Here is a 16391-nt window from a genome sequence, read left to right as displayed (position 1 = left end):
CAGGCTGAGCTGCTTTCAACCTGCCACAGCTTGGAAGTGAGCGATGCTCGAATAGTGGCTTTGTTTAATGAAATGCTGGTTCTTTCTTTTCAAAGAGGCCCAAAATGTATTCATAAGCAATAAGCTGGTATGTGATTTAACCACTATTTCAGTGATTTACAGAGCGTTTAATTCAGAAGATTACAGAAAGCAAAAAGCCAGACTGTTCCATCAGGGCTTGAGCCAAATGCCAGCAGACTCAGATGAAAAATTCCTGTCCACATCAGAGGATGTAAGGTCAGGCTCCACGATCAAGCTACCAAATGTAACCATTCCAAGGGCCAGTTTTCTGTTGTCAAAATGCATCTGACATCATGAGGATGTTCTTATTTATAGTCTGGCAGAAAAGCCACCACACTGTGCAGAAGTGCCTTAATGAACTATATAAACTATCTCAGAATGTGATAAAATCTATAAAATCATAATTGTTAAGAGAGGGAGGAGAGAAGGAGTAGAAATAGCAAGTTCTTCATGAACTGCAGAATACATTTTTTTACTTACTTAACAAATTTCACATTTTCATGTGGTTTTACATACCTTTTCATAAAGATTTTATTTCAACCTCTACAGATCATTCATGGGGGAAAATATTCAGCTGCCCTAAGTAAAATTTAATTAGCTGAAAACGGGTTTTATTAAATGCTCTACTTTTTCCTCTTAAAATAAAATGTGGGCACTAATACAAGTTTATAAACGTTAGAGTGAAATTGTGCAGTAGTCTGTACAATAATTATTGCATATTGCCTCCATTGGGTAGGTACAATCTCTCTTCTTGCTTTGCAGATGGGGATACTGAGGCACAGGATTTTTTAGTGCTACAGAGACAATGTGTAACAGGCCAGATCAAAATGAAACAGAGCAGTGTTGGACAAATGGGCAGGTGTCTGAAGTAGATTCAGTTTCCTGAAGTTCTTTTATCCATGATTTTAAATAATGAAACATAATTTCCTTTTGCTGTGAGCATGCAAATGGGAACATGTGCAAGGGTAAACTTCCTGTCTTTCAAAATATACAACAGGCTACGTACAAAACTGATTAAGTTTTCTCTAATTAACTTTGAAGTCCATTTCTTTTCTGCCAGTGGCTTGTGAAAAAAAAAAAGGAACAATAGTGAGAGCTCTGCAGAGAGATCTATAGACATCACTTTGAAAATTTACCCACAGTGAAGCACGGGCTCAGTTCCTCTCCCTGTTACCACTTCTGTGGATCTCCAGCATGTTTTGTGCACTCACTCCACTCCTGGGACGTCTCTTGAAGTTACTGGGGCTCAGCATGGGGCACTCGTGCAGGATTTTACAGACCCTGGCAGTGTAGGCAGGAAGAGCTCTGTGCTTACCATGTTCCTCTGAGCCCAACACATGAATCTGGTAAGAAATATGGATTCTGCTTAGGAGTAACTGTGCACAACTCCTTCCTTCTCAAACACAATATCAGTGAGGAGTGGGAATAACTGCTGATTTTCTCCCTGATCCTGGTAAAAACATTTGGAAGCTCCCACTGACATGTCCCAGCTGGGTGCGCCAAGAGCTCCTGTGAGGGGGTCAGCACTAATCCCTGATACTTGGCTGTGTCCAGAGGGAAATGGTTCATGCAGAACTGGGAGAGTGCTAGGAGGTCTGAAAAAACATGTTTTATGCTGGACTTTATTTTGGGGAATGCAAACATAACTGGAAAAAAGTGTAGCATTTCTGCTGGCCACAGCAAAAGATTAAATACACAAGTACCCCCTTGGATATCTATCCAAATTTAGCTCTTGCTTAGAACCTGCAGAGCCAGATCACACCACTGGCCCAGCAGCATGCACTGGTGTGAAAACACTTTAATTCTGGTGAGGGAAATCTTGCAACTGGGTTAGGGAAACACTCTGGTCAGTCCCAGCCTGACCATAAAAACCCCCAAGATATGAAGTTCTTCCCCTTATTTCAGTGAAGGATGTGAATGACTAAGATAACTCATATTGGACTAGGTAAGAGCAACATTATTAAACCCACAAAAGAATAAAACAATTTTCAGTGTCTCTTTTTCAGGTTGTTGTCTGTACTGCTAAATTTTTATTTTCCAAAATTAGGAAAAATAGTATTAGGAAATAACTGTATATGGTATTGGAGTTCCACATTCCCCCAGCACACTGCAGGAGAGCTCCCTGTTCCACATCTGGACCTGCAGATGCTATCACAGTACCTATAAATTACAAGTACTTGGCAACTGCAATGCAGCAAGTGCAATTGTGCTGTTATGAGAAGAGCCTTGCAAAAATATTTATAAATGGAGACAGCTGCAAGCAGTTATCAGCAGATATCTCTGAAAAGCAGCAGCAGTCAGAGGGGAGCAGATGGGACAGGACGGAGATGCTCATCCCAGGAACACGGGGCTGGTTCCACTAGATGGCACCCGGCGCCAGCATCGCGTTTTTGGGTGAGCAGCAGGAGGAGAGGTGACATGAAGGAAAGCTGAACGGAGCATAACCCCCATCACACCTCCGCTCAGGAAAACGGGAACTGCGGATCTCAGCCGGCTCCCAGCCGGCTCCCCCTGTGGAAACCATAAACCACGGGCCATTGAAAGCAGGAGGCAAATGAGTCAAACCAGCGGGGGTTTCGACCCTGAATTTGCCAAGAGGCTGGGAGAAAGCTGAAGTAACAAGAAGGGAGGTATCAAATCTGCACAATCTCTTTCCTCTGCCTTGGGCTTATTTTAATTTTTAAATCAGATCCTTTGAGTCTATGTCATTGGCATCTATTAGTTGTCCTGTAGAGACCCAGTGTGGGCAGTTTACTGTGACAACAGCTCTTGTGGAAAAATGTTGCAGCTCTGTATAAAATACCATTTGGGAACATATGTACTGAGGACATTCCCAAATTGATTTGTCAAACTTACTGAGAGCTCGAAATTAAATCTGGAAAACATTGGTATGAGCTCCTTTTGACTTCAGACACAGCCTGAATCTGGAGAGCCTGCAGAACGTGGCAAAAATAATTAGAAAATTCCCTTTAAAAAACAATTTATGCCGGCAGATTAATGCTATGTTATTTTAAAAGTGATGCCAGAGATTAGGTTAATTGGCTTCCTTATTAGTTAGCCTCAGCAGGGGAGCAGCAAGGGCATGAGAGGGTGCAAATCCTAAATTGCCTGGCAGATCATGGCTGAGGGTGGGGAAGAGGATAAAGAGAGGGAGCACAGGGAAAGCGACACTGTCACAGCCTGTTTCCAGGAATGACTGTGTGCTGAGCAGGAGGATACTGTGGAGGGGAGGGAGTTTGTTCCCCAGCAGTCACTGCCTCGCCTGCTGAGCTGGCGAGATGCTGAGGGCCACGGGCACACACCAACAGGGGTAAAGCTGTGCCTGCTTGCACAGGAGGAAAAACTGGAAACAGTTTGTAAAGGTGGCAAAGGGGTCATTGCTCAGTGCAGAATTTTCTCACTCCTGTTACTGACAGGTGGATGACAAGGATGGCTGCTTGTGGATTGCAAATTTCATTGTCACCAAAGAACCTGGAATGTCAAACTGAACTGAACCTTGTGCTGTGTCAGTGTGCTGTGTCCTGCCCTCAACAACCTTCATCCTCAGATACCCATCAGAGCAATATTCCTGTGTTAAATATGAAATAGGTGAGGAAAAGATTTTTACCCCTTCATCCATCAAAGGCTCTACTTTCAGCTGATGTATTTCAGCACCTGTTGCCTCACGTTCACCTGCTAGACCTGTCCTCTCTCTTCATGCACCACCCTAAAATATACAGAGAGCTCCACAGGAATGATAAATGCCCATGTTCCTGGGAAATGGCAGTGTGCCGCCCTTTGCACCACTCACATGTACCATGATCACCTGAAAGATCAATGAAATTGTCTCTGCACAGTATGGTTTACAATGCCTGTGTACATATCTGAAGCCTAAACTTTGCAAACCACACCTGTACCAACATGAGATTCAGGGATCTTTCCAGCCCTTCTTCAGCTCGTGGTCTCCTGATCCACCACCACCTCACCATGCTCTGAGGACATCAATGCCTGATACACCTGTGCACCTTCTGGTGTGCTCTCACTTTCCAAATCTCCTCCTTATGCTGGAAACTTCTCCTCTGACACATCCAACCCTTCAGTTTCCTGTGCCACTGCCCAACCAAACACAGAGAGTGAGGGGAACCATAGCTGCGTGCACAACCGAGTTGAAACTGGGGGGAAAAAGGAGCTGGTTGTCAGGGACAAAGATCATGCAGTAGTAGAAAACTGCTTGGACCACTGTATTGTTATTTTTCAGCATTTCTAATACACATTATGCATGATACTTCTATTTTTTCCACCTTTGTTTTGTCTGGAATAGAACTGCGCTGTCAGTCAAGCCTTTTTTGCTCTTAGCCAGGTTTGCTGCAGACACAAAGCTTATGTGCTCCTGCTGCGTCTTCATCCTGTTGCTGAACACTTTCAGCCCACAAGCTACTACTCAGATACATTGCCAGAAAGATGGAGTTTTCAAAAACTAAGCATATTGAGTAAATTCCCAGCCTGACCAACCAACCAACCAACCAACCAACCCAACCCAAACCATAACCAAACAAAACAAACCAAAACAAACAAAAACAAAAAACTGAACAAACAAGAAACACATCACCCCCCAAAAAAAACCACTCCCCCCAAAAAAAAAGGAAAGCAAAAAACAAAGAACAGATTGCAGCAGGGAAGGGAGAAGACTGAAGAAATCTAGAGTGTGTCACATGGGTACTACAGCTTTAACAGGGTTGACAGTGAGAAATCTCCTGATTTCCATGTTTCAACCATACATGGAAACAATTTAACACCAAGCTCATGATTTTCTGTGGTGAGCAGGTCACAAGACGGAAGCTGGAACGAGGCAGGCTGCACAAGCTCCAGGGCTCAAAGATTTTAAATCATGTATGTCTCTAGTACACACTTTTTTGTACAAAGTATTGTTCGTCTGTCACTAAGTAGAAGACAAAGAAGTTATTTTGGCTTTGTTGTTGTTGTTGTTTGAGGGTTTTGTTGGGTAGCAGGTTTTCTGTGGGTTGGTTTGTTTGTTTTCTCCTGTTCATTTTTTTGTTTGTATGTGTGTGCATGTGGACTAGTATGCTGACACAAATCCTTGAGGAACACCTGAATGTAGATAGGATTTTTATGCAGAAGAAATGCTGAGAGATGTGTTTATATCTGTACTTCTCCACTGTTAAACCCACTGGATACTATACCAAAAAAATAAAAAAGAATTGGAAAGAGGGCAGGGGACTAAAAAATGTAGGTGTTGCAATGTCTGATTCTAGGCCTTTTGCCCTTAAGATATCATACCCCTGTTGAAAAATTAGTTCCCCTGAGGACTGCCCAGCGGGAAAGCTGCTGATCCACGGTGCACAGAACAGTGGGAACTGTCTGCAGAAAGCAGTAGGAAACACTGAGCACACAGGCATGGCCAGGACCCTGCCTTCTCCCAGGGCAAGCCCCTGGAGGCTGAAATCAACAGGTCTTTAGGACATGTTCCAGTGTTTTCCCAAGTCCCAACGCACTTAATACAGTGGTATTGGTGAGAGAAAGCAGATAGCAACTGAAAGGGGAGGTTCACACTGGATATAAGGAGAAACTTTCTGCCTGTGAGGGCAGTCAGGCAGTGTGACAGCTTGCCCAGTGAGGCTGTGCAGTCCCCATCCCTGCAGGTTTTCAAAATCCAGCTAGATAAAACTCTGAGTAAGCTGGTTTGAGCAGGAGGTTGGACTGAGTTACCTGGTGATAATATGATCACCCTATGTACAAACCAGAAAAAGTTTTTTCAGTCTTGCATGTTTTGCCAGCTACTGCAAAGATCCAAAACATCTTCTATCTGTTTAGCCATAATGTATAATAATGGCAACCAGAAGAATCTTGGCAAGTATTTAAATGAGTCACATACAATGATGGACAGAAACGGCAAAGCACAACTATATTGTCCCTTTTACCCATTTCTACACAGTTATCATCCCTAAGATACTTAAAACATGCAACCTGACATCAGCTTCCTGGCTTTTAGCTTCATATTTAATGACAATCAATTGAGGAATTTTGTTGTGGAAGTTATGCATTTCCATGGGTGCTATGGAAATGTCACCCTGAAATGCTCTGTTCCAGCATATGTCTACATGTGACTCTGGCATGGTGGCATCCCATTCCTGACCAGCTGGGCCACTGCTTCAATTGCATATAGAAAAAGAAGGTATAATTTAGGGAAAAGAAAGTAGAAACTAAGAGCTGAACTCTAAAGAAACAAGGCAGGTGATGAGTGGCTGGGTGATGGAGTTGGAACCACAGGCACCATGAAGACAAAGCGTAAAAAGGGGGTTTAAAAAAACTTCAACTGATCAAAGCTAAAGAATCAAAGAATCACAGAATGATAGGACGGTTTGGGTTGGAAGGGACCTTAAAGAACACCCAGTTCCAACCCCCCTGCCCTGGGCAGGGACACCTTCCACCAGACCAGGTTGCTCAAAGCCCCACCCAACCTTACTTTGAACACTCCGCAGCCACGACTCCTCTGGGCATCCTGTGCCAGGCTTCACCACACTCAGAGGAAAAAATTTATTCCCAATATTTAATCTAAACCTGCCCTTTTTGCATTTGAAGCCTTGTCCTATCAGTCCATGCCCTTGTAGAAAGCCCCTCTCCAGCTCACTTTCAGGCTCCCTTCAGGCACTGAGAGGCTGCAATAAGGTCTCTCCAGAGCCTTCTCCTCTCCACTGCTCTGGTGAGTGGCCAACCATGGCTCTCAGCCAGACACCACCACATCTATATTCTAGACAGAAACCCTGAAATCTGGAATATGGAATTCATGTAGTCTGACTCTCTGGGGAAGCTGAGTACTTCTGTTTCCAGACTTTGTCATCTTTTGCACGGCACACAGCTCAGTGGATGCTGCAGCTGAAAGCCAGGTCATTGCAAAGGACTGTCACAGGAAACCATTTGTAACAATACACGTTATTTTGCAGGATCCTTAATGGCTGAGTTTTTAAATGAAGACATTGAAAAATTGCTTACCCATGAGGTATTTTGCTGAGGACATAATATGCTGTGTATGAATGCTGATACACCTGCAAAACAAAATTAAGAAAAAAACAAAAAAAAAGAGATTAGTAACTGTCACCTGTGTTAATAGGGCTCGCTTTCTGCAAAAATGCTCTAGCGTATGTGGCTGAGAAGCTCTTCTAAACACTTCAAAGTCTCTAACAGAAAAGAACAATGCATTAATCCACTTAGAGCTGTTGTGTGTTCTTTTCATCCTGCACTTTGTTACGGTGTTTGGCAGATCGTGCACACCCAGATGCTCGGTGTTGTTACCATGGCTACCAGGTCTTTGATTAAACTGGGGGCACACGGGTGCTGCAAAGGCTAAATATAGAACAGTCATTAATGAGGACACCTTGGTCAGCTGGAGACATTCTCCATCATTATAACTAGACACAACAGGGACACAATGCATGGGTTTTTTTGCTTTATTTCCACATAAATAAAACAGGGAGCGGTGCTGGGTGATATCAGAGTGGGTTGTCAAGCCCCTGTCAGCCAGGAAATAAAACTGTATTGACTCAAGGCATAAAGCTGGCCTCATGTTTGTGTGACCTGCTAAGTTGCATCTTCATATCCATCTGTGCTCTTTGGGCCTTGGGGAGGAGCTGGCCAGCTTGCACAGCAGCTCATCTCACAGGGGGCAGTTTATTACTTATTTTCTAAGCAGTAAATAATAACACCAGAGTCAATGTCAGTGATTTAAGAGGTGGTGATTTTCCACTGGTGACAGCACAGTCCCTTACAGTGATCAGAAGTCAGGGCACCAGTGTGAAAGGTCTAAATATGAATCATTTAATACAAATTTATACAGGGATCACTTTTTGCTATTCTGTCCTTACTGTATGCTCCCAAATAAATAAGTAAATAAATACATCTCCTAGCAATAATTTAATTTGGCTTCTACTTAAATCTTTAAACCATTTTTGCTGTCCAGCAGCTCTCATAAAGCATCCTGTCCCAGAGGATAAAGAAGAAATTTCCTGAATACTTGCTTCACCAAGCAAGTTCGATCAGAATTATTTTTCCTAGGCCCCTCTGTTTTTGCACAAGTACTTTTTTTTACACTTATGCCAAGAAACCATGAGATGTCCTGGATGATGCTGCCAGCCCCAGCAGGGGCCATCCCAAGCACATCATTAGCATCACAAGTAAGCACGACTCACTCCTGCCACTCTGGAGGGCAAACCTGCACAGAGGTGTCTAGAACGGCCCTGCAGCTTCCGGGCTCTCAGTGAAGAGGCAGATAAACACGAGGCACATCAGGAAACACAAGGCACATCATCCTGTAAATATCAAATCAAACTTCTCTGTTACGATTTGTAACCAAACACTGAATCCTTATACCACTGCATGAGCTCCCTGAAAACCAGGCACAGAGGTGAAAGTGGATTTCTACCTATGAAATGCAGAGACTGATGCTGGATTGAAGTGATTCCCTTCTTCCCTGTGCAACTCACTCCCTTCATTACAAGGACATCATGAGGTCACATCCCCAAATCCTGTCTCCTTCCCGGCATTCAGATCCATAAGGACTCTTCACACAAGGTGATCCTTTGGTGTGCTGCTATCAGGGGAGGTCTAGGAATAGAAGTGAATTGACCACAAGCCAGCATTTGTTTTAGTACAAGTGTCCTTTTTAGATCCACCTGTGTCAGATGATGTCAAATTTCCTCACCCTCATCCAGTCATACCAAAGAGCTCTCGAATCTTCTGATGTTGATACCTGAGACCTGGCTGATGCCTTAGAGTTTATTCCAGCTTTGATGAAGTCCTAAAACTGCTAAAATTCCTTAAACAAAAAGCACTGGAAGATTGAATCTGCCTACAGAGCTGAAAAACCTGATAATACATTGTCATTAAATACTGAGCCACTTTTGTCTTCCAATATCCTGGCAGTAGGATGAAGAAAATGATGTAGATATATAAATTCTGATCTGAGGCTGGGACTGTAGTTCAAGGTTATGAGCCATGCTGTGTTATGGGATACCAGAGACATAAGCCCCCCAAAATGAGCATGAACAGATGCCTTCGGGGGAAAATAGACAAATGTGGCAAGCTGGAGGTAAAAGAAACAGCCAGGGAAATTTTGAACAGGACACCTGCTGATGTCCTTGCTTGTGGTACAGAGTCCTACAGCCATGCTGGAGAGTTCAGAGCTGTCTTAGAGCCATTAATGGAGACTGAGGCAAAACATTTTCTTTGCTGAGAGAGCTCAGGAGTAAGGAAAACAAAAGTTGCAGGACACTCAAAGAACTCTTTTATTTTATGAATGTCATTTGTCATTATCTTGGGTCTTTGGCCAGACTCTCAAATATCTCACATGAGCTGTGCTATAGTATACAGTCTTCAAAAGCTTGCAGCTGGCAGAATTCATTCACAGGAGCAAAATTTTGACAGATAAATCCTGACAATATGTAGGTTTGCTTATGTAAAAAATAACTACTTGTATGAGCAAAGATTTCAGGATCAGGTATTTATTATTATTAGGACACGAGCACATGCAGCTCAAAAATCCCTCTCAACCCAACAATTTCAAACCTGTTTGGAAAACACACTGCCAGAAATACTCCTAAGCAGAAAAGAATCCAAGAGAAAAATCACTTTATGTCTTTCTGAGAAATTAAATGTCTGCTTTCCTCTTAGATATGCAAACCAAATGAAGTTAACTGAACTTTTGGAGAGGATGACTTTTTTTGCTTAATATCTCTACTAAAATTTCTGCTGGGGTCAAGATGAATTTGGCTATTCATTTTGCAGTAGGAAAAATCCACAGCAGGGAAAAGTGCAGGGAAAGAGATGAGCATTCTTCTGAAACCCAAACTAAGCCTCAGAGAAGGGAGAGTGTTTAAAAGTTAGTACTCGTTTCATTAAACCTGTCTGTTTCTGAGGCTTGGCCAAAAAAATAGCTGTATAAACTGTGTGTTCCCCTTTTCTATCAAAGAGTGTGGCAAAAGCCAGCGACTGATTTGATGCTCTCAGCCCTGATTTTTAGCTGGATCCCAGAAGCATTACAGCTCCTCTCAGTAGAGAGGCATCTTTGGGTTAGAAGAAGTTTTGGCAATTGTTCTGCTATGTAGACTCTGTGTGCTGAGCCATCCCACCAGCCTCAGTCAGAAGGGGTTTGAGAGTGCTCTGAGGGGTTCTGGGTACCACCACACTCAGGCCACAGAAGCTCCCATGCAAGCTGTCACCAACAAGTGCTGTAAAAGTCATTATGCTAAAACCATTGGGCCAGAAACTCCCCCACTGGGCTTCTCATCCCAGCTCACAGCACAGATCTTGTTTACTTTCAATCTAAATTATGCTCTGCAACAGGTGCATGTTTACACTGAAATCATAAAGGGACTGAGAGACAGATCTATCTGTTCCCACTGAAGTCTTGGAAAGGCAATTATCCCTCTAAAATTCAGAAGAATGCAGGGATAATTATATATGATAACACCTTTTTGGGAAGCCACTGACCCCGTTTTATGTAGCCAGCAGAAGAAACCTGGGCCTGGCCAGATGACAGCAGAAATGGAAACACTGCAGCACACAGAGCAGCAGAGAAGGGCATGTGCCTCTCCCATGCCACCAAATTCCAAAGGAACAGGGAAATTGTGGTTCCAACAAGGTACAAAAACAAAATGGAAGAAGCGATTTCTGTTCTCTGTCACTACAGAGCAAAGTATGGTGTGAATGGTAATGTCTCCTTGGAAGAACTTGTTTAAGTACTGTAAGGATACAGGTCCTAGTCCAGCAGGGCTTGCTGAAATAGAAACTATATGCTATTCAAGCATAGAATGGATTTGGACTCCTTTATTTATTCTGACTATTCATATACTTTAAATTAGAATCCATAGCTCTTATTCTTGCCCCAAAGTAACTGCAGAAGTATGTGACATAAATCCAAGAAGTTTGTGGAATGGTTTTTCAGCATCTTATGACTGGTATGAAAGATTGCACTACCTGCTGAGGATTTATCACAAGCATCAGGAAAAAAAGAAAGAGTTTAGGGTACACCTCCATCTCCTCTGTCTGTTGGTTTCTGTCTCACTTTGTGGGCTGATGCCAGCACCAGCAATAATCAGCATTTACAGAAGGCTTTCTTTAATGTTTGCATGACAAGGTGCTGAATCAATACAAAGAGGCATCTCATTTCAAGGTTTACAAACAAGGAAAAGGGGGAAAAGCCCTTAGAAGAAGGCCCCCCAAATCAGCCCAATCCACTCATCTTCCAGCAGGCTGTTCTACCAAAACAGCTGATTTAGGGTCTTTCCACCTGGCATATAAAACAGCTCATAGATCTGGGATTAAACCCAGGTGGACTGGCTGCCGTGAGCTCATGATTGTTACTTACTTGATAAATACAGGAATAAAGCATGCTTTGCATCCATTTTCTAAATGGCTCCATAGAGCCACCTGGCCCCTTATACAGTAGTGTTATTTACATTAAAGAATTGCCCAGAAAGCTCACAAAAAAAATCCCATAAAACTTAGAGCTCACAAGGGACCAGTACAGGGCAGAGCAGAAGTGCAAGCTGTTTGCAGCTTGCAAGGCTAAATGCAGAATTTCTACTGTTTAGTGTTTTTCTTCTTTTTCAGGAATCACACATTTTACCCAAAAAGTCACCCCAGTGCTCCCAAATAAAAATGAACACACTAAATAATCATCAGAAAGAAAAGTGCACAACAGTTTGCTAAAGCCTGAAAATAGCAAGAATATATTTTAATGTAATTAATCATAAAGCACTCAGGATTTATCTGGGTAAAATGACTCATTTTTTATTCTGTAACAATAAAGTATATCAACAAATAATAGATCCTCTCAGGATTCTTAACAGACCCCAGTTGTCTTGATAATGTATCTGCTTCTACACTGTGTAGTAAGACAGTAAAAATATATCACAAGTAGCTGGTGAAACAGGAACTGCCAGATCCATTAAAAGGGTTTCCCACAAAGAGTCTCTAAAAAGACATTTGCTAGAAATAGATTGTACAGCCCATTTTCCTACTTATGCTATGAGCAGACAAATCCCCAAATGCACATATGAATGTCAAACCAATTGAATAATCCCAAACATTTGACATAATTACATATTCCACCTTTCAAAATGGTCCTGGCGCCCTTAAACAGTAACTAACGCTGTGATGCAAAATATGCAGGTAAAAGATGATTTGCCATTTGGCCTTTAGCATCTGTGATATTTAACCAGGCTCTGAAGCTGACAGATTAACAGGAGAAAGAGAATAAAGTAGAATGCAGGAAGGCTGCTGCTATGCATTAGCAAATAGCTCATGTATTTGGTACCCTGTTTTCTCACAATGGTGTGAAAGGGAGGGGAAAACAAGTTCAGGAGGAAAATCACAAGCAAACACTACTCAGAGGTTGTGTTTCAATCTCCTGCATGGACATATCATGTTTATAAAGGATACAAGTCACTACCACACTGTCACATGGACCCTTCTATTGGTCAGTCACCAACAAGCAAATATGATGTTCACTTTACAGGGTAACAGTGTTGTTCATACAAATCTTCCAGGAGAGAAAAGGATAATTAGTTGACTAAAAATACCTCATTGCCATAACCTGTTATGGTAGTCTGTGGAGGATTAAAGCAGGTCGCTGTACCTGTTTGCAGAATATTCTGTATTTTTTACGAACATCAACATTAAAAACTAAATTTTCACTTAATATGTCAACGTTATTTGCCTTGATCAAAATTCTTTATGACACCATTGGTTTTGTTGAACCCTTCTGTTCTGTTGTGAAGAAATCATTCATTTGCCATTACATGTTGAATTGGCCCTCCAAAGGGATGAAAAATCCATTCCTGTACCTGACCACCAACTTCTGTGTAATGTTTTGTTCAATTTCTGTACTTTCATTCTCCCCTCTATTTGTGATTTAGAGCACAAGGGGTTACCTCTGGCTGAGGCATGGTTGGGTAATGGCCTTTTCATTTTTTCCCTCAGTGGAGACAGAATGGCCAGCAGTGTTCTCCCCAGCCCAACTATTTTTGCAAAGGATTATGATCATTTTATAGCTAATAGGCACTCCATAGTAACCAGCTCGGAATTAGATTCTCTCAGCAACATCATGCTATCTATTCCTTTTGTGGCACTGCAATAAAAAAGGAAAAACTACCGAAATCCATACTGGTGTTTTGTACCTTGCACTCAGTGAAGCTTGATTGCTTGCAAGAACAAAACAAATCAATAAAGCTGTATAATTTGAGGTCTCTTCAACATTCTCACCTTTCAGATTCATTGTGATACTGACCCATTTTGCTTTCTTCTGCGACAGCATATTCTCTTTTGTCCCTGCATTGAATTATCCTTTATATTTTATCACTTCTCCAGTAATGCACCTCCAGTACAGTCTCATGCTGTGTCAACCTGCTTGTACAGCCCTCTAAGGAACACTGCCCATTTCTCTTCGTGCCTCTAATAAATTAGAAAACCCATAATGAAATGCTATCAACGAGCACTTCCTGAGCATTGGTTCAGCTGGCAGCCAATAACCCACAGCTGTCATCAAACACCTGATTTGCTGTATCCAGCTGATCAGCCACATGTGTGATGTGCTCACAGCCACAGAAAGGGCACTCTGGCACTGCTGGGACACTCCAGCACAGTCTGGGGAGCTCAGGGGAGGGCAGAGTTGGAGGAAATGGGCTTGAGCAAGAAAGCTGATGAGAAGAAGGGGTCTCTGAATCAATCAATGTACCGAGAATTTGGCAACTGGTTGTCTGTTCTGTAATTGTCTCTGTATTCCAGAGGAACTAAACTAACATTTGGGAAAAAGCAGGAAGATATATATCTGGGGAATGAGTTTATTAGAGTTATTATGGGAAGCAAACCTTTTTCTTGCAAAAAGGAGGGAAGGATCCCGATCTAGCAGTGTAACTGTGCCTGGGTGAGGTGACACAGCCAGCACCAAACTCTCAGTGCCTTAGAGAGACCCAGTGGGGCCGTGCCTCCTCTCAGTCATACCAGTATGGATCACTCCACTCATACCCAACGTCGTAGGAAATCACAGCTCGGTGTCTCCAGAACAAGGAAGAAACTTTAGCATTTGGTTTGGAAGAAGGAAGTAACACAACAGGCAGTGGATCACCAGGAAGAGTGTTTGCATGCCTGTTTTTCAAATCTTTTAACAATTTCTCTTAAGACTGAAAATTAAATCATTGTCCTCGTTGTTTAAAGGACAACCAGGACAGATCTCCAGCCCTGCAGTGTTGTGAATGCCCTGCCACCCACACCAGAGAGGTTTCCTAAGAGAATAATCTCACATCAAGGTGACATGAGGAAGGGACAGCACATTCCTGCCATGGGGACTTGCATTTTGGAAGCATTTGTAACGCAAGCTGATTGCAGTGGGGCCATGCACCACAGGCAGCACGCATGGTTAGTATGTAAATCTCTCCCACAAATATACAGAGGCTGTGCTGGGATTAGAAGCTGTTTTTCCAAGCACCAAACCAAAAGTCTCTGAAACAACAAAGCCAAGGAGTTATTCCTTTACAAATAGTGTCGTCTCAAGTTTGTAAAACAACCGTAAATAAAGTGTGATGGCAACATCCACCACGGTAATGGATGGGCTGCTGTGTTGTAAGGTAATGCTGCTAATTCACCTTCCACAAACTGATTATCTATCTCAGTTGTTTCATGATAATAATTCTTTATTAAAAGATTGGTTTTCAAACTACACTTTTGAGAGCCTTCTACTGCTGACAATGCCAAAAGGGAATTTCAAGGCTGCCTTGAGGATTTATGACTTTGTGACGGCAGCGGAGTGGAGTGGAGGCTCTTTTCGTTACAAATGCAGCTTCAGAAGCAGCTCAGGCCACAGGTATTAACATACAGCTCGTGTGCCAGCTCTCACCCCTCGGAGAGCGTTAATCCAATCTGCCAACTGCTGCTGCACTCTAATACAGCTCTGCCCTGCCAAGCAATTACAAAAGCCTCCTTTTGCTCCCGAGCCACCTGTCCCTCACAGCGCTTCACTGGCACCACAAAGCCCTTGCAGTCACTTGCTTAAAGGACGACTGTTCCATTTTTAACTGGTAAATAAAATGGGAGCTGCAAAGCACTCAGTAGGATTTTTACACCAGCCTTTGTGCACTTGTTGATGCTCAGGTTATTGGGAAGTAGAAGCAATGAAGTTATAAAGAATTAAGAATGAAGGTTATGAATAATGAGCTCATTCTGTTGTTGATCTTTTTAAACTTCTATCAATATTCACATCACATATATAAATCCCCAGGTTCCTCTCCCACCCTCTATTCAGAAACTTGGAAATGAGAATAAAATTATCTATTAGATGGTCATGATTCTAACACACTGAGCAATATATCTAAAGAAAAGAAGTAAAAGATGAACAAACGCTATTATGTATTAAGAGTACAAAAGTAGCCTGAGGCCAAATAAATATTTTAAAAGGAGATAGCAATTATGCCACATCCAGGGATTTGGGATACATAGGACATCTTCAGATCCATACAAACACACCCACAAAAACGCACAGCATGATTCTCTAGGAATATCTGGGATCATAATAATAGCTGTATTGGGCCAGGCCCAAAGTCCATCCAGTTCACCATTCCAGCTCATCCAGCCCAGTAGCCCAAAGCCAATTCAGACAGAAGACTAGAGTTAGCTGATTTACAGTCATCCTTTCCCAAAGTACTTTCCCAGGCTCTTGCACTTTGCAACTTGGAGTGCCTCTCTTTGCAGCTGTCTACCTTGAGGGGTGTCCCTGCCACCGGCCTCTCCAGTCATTCTTTACAAGCATTTTCCCTTTTTGCACCTACAAACTCATGCAGCAACTCCCTTTTCCCAGACAATGGTGCCAAAAGCTTGTGTGGGGTATGGTTCCTCTCAGCAGCCTTTGATATCTATTCTAGCCTCAGATTTACACCCTGAATTATACTGTTTATAGAGGCAGCTGGGGGTAGCTGGTGGAGATGGGAGTTTACAGGGTTCACATCTACATTCACTCGACTGACTCTCACCTTCATTGCCTTTGGAGTTACAAGTCTGAGAGCTGAAGGACAGCATGAGAAATCAATGCTTAATACTGCTTTTAATGAAACATTGTATAACTCCTTCTTTCAAAGAGATATTTCTTGAGCTGTGCAGACACTGACTGTGGAAAGATTCTAAAAGCCTCTTTTTTGTGAAGTTTACAATGCAAATGATAAAGCTTTGTAGCAATTATGTGAGAACCAAGCCATGAAAATGTGCTGAATGCTTAGTATATCTAATTAATTTATTCATTTTTAAATAATTCACTTTAGAGACAGAAATTAGCAACTACAGAACCACAG

The 16391-nt window shown here is 42.4% G+C and overlaps 1 protein-coding gene across 5 annotated transcripts in view; it reads right to left on the bottom strand.

Moving 5' to 3' along the window:
- DPP6 (dipeptidyl peptidase like 6) overlaps nt 1-16391 on the bottom strand; it is a 544191-nt gene that overhangs the window by 107380 nt on the left and 420420 nt on the right. For all 5 annotated transcript variants that reach the window (XM_048324150.1, XM_048324219.1, XM_048323990.1 and 2 more), the window contains exon 6: nt 7051-7103. In XM_048324150.1, the coding sequence (XP_048180107.1) occupies nt 7051-7103 (53 nt within the window). The remainder of the gene's footprint in view (nt 1-7050; nt 7104-16391) is intronic.

The sequence above is a fragment of the Corvus hawaiiensis genome, chromosome 1 (assembly GCF_020740725.1).
Source record: "Corvus hawaiiensis isolate bCorHaw1 chromosome 1, bCorHaw1.pri.cur, whole genome shotgun sequence".
Taxonomy (NCBI): domain Eukaryota; kingdom Metazoa; phylum Chordata; class Aves; order Passeriformes; family Corvidae; genus Corvus; species Corvus hawaiiensis.
The sequence above is the reverse complement of the archived record's forward strand: the minus strand, read 5'-3'. Positions and strand labels throughout refer to the sequence as shown.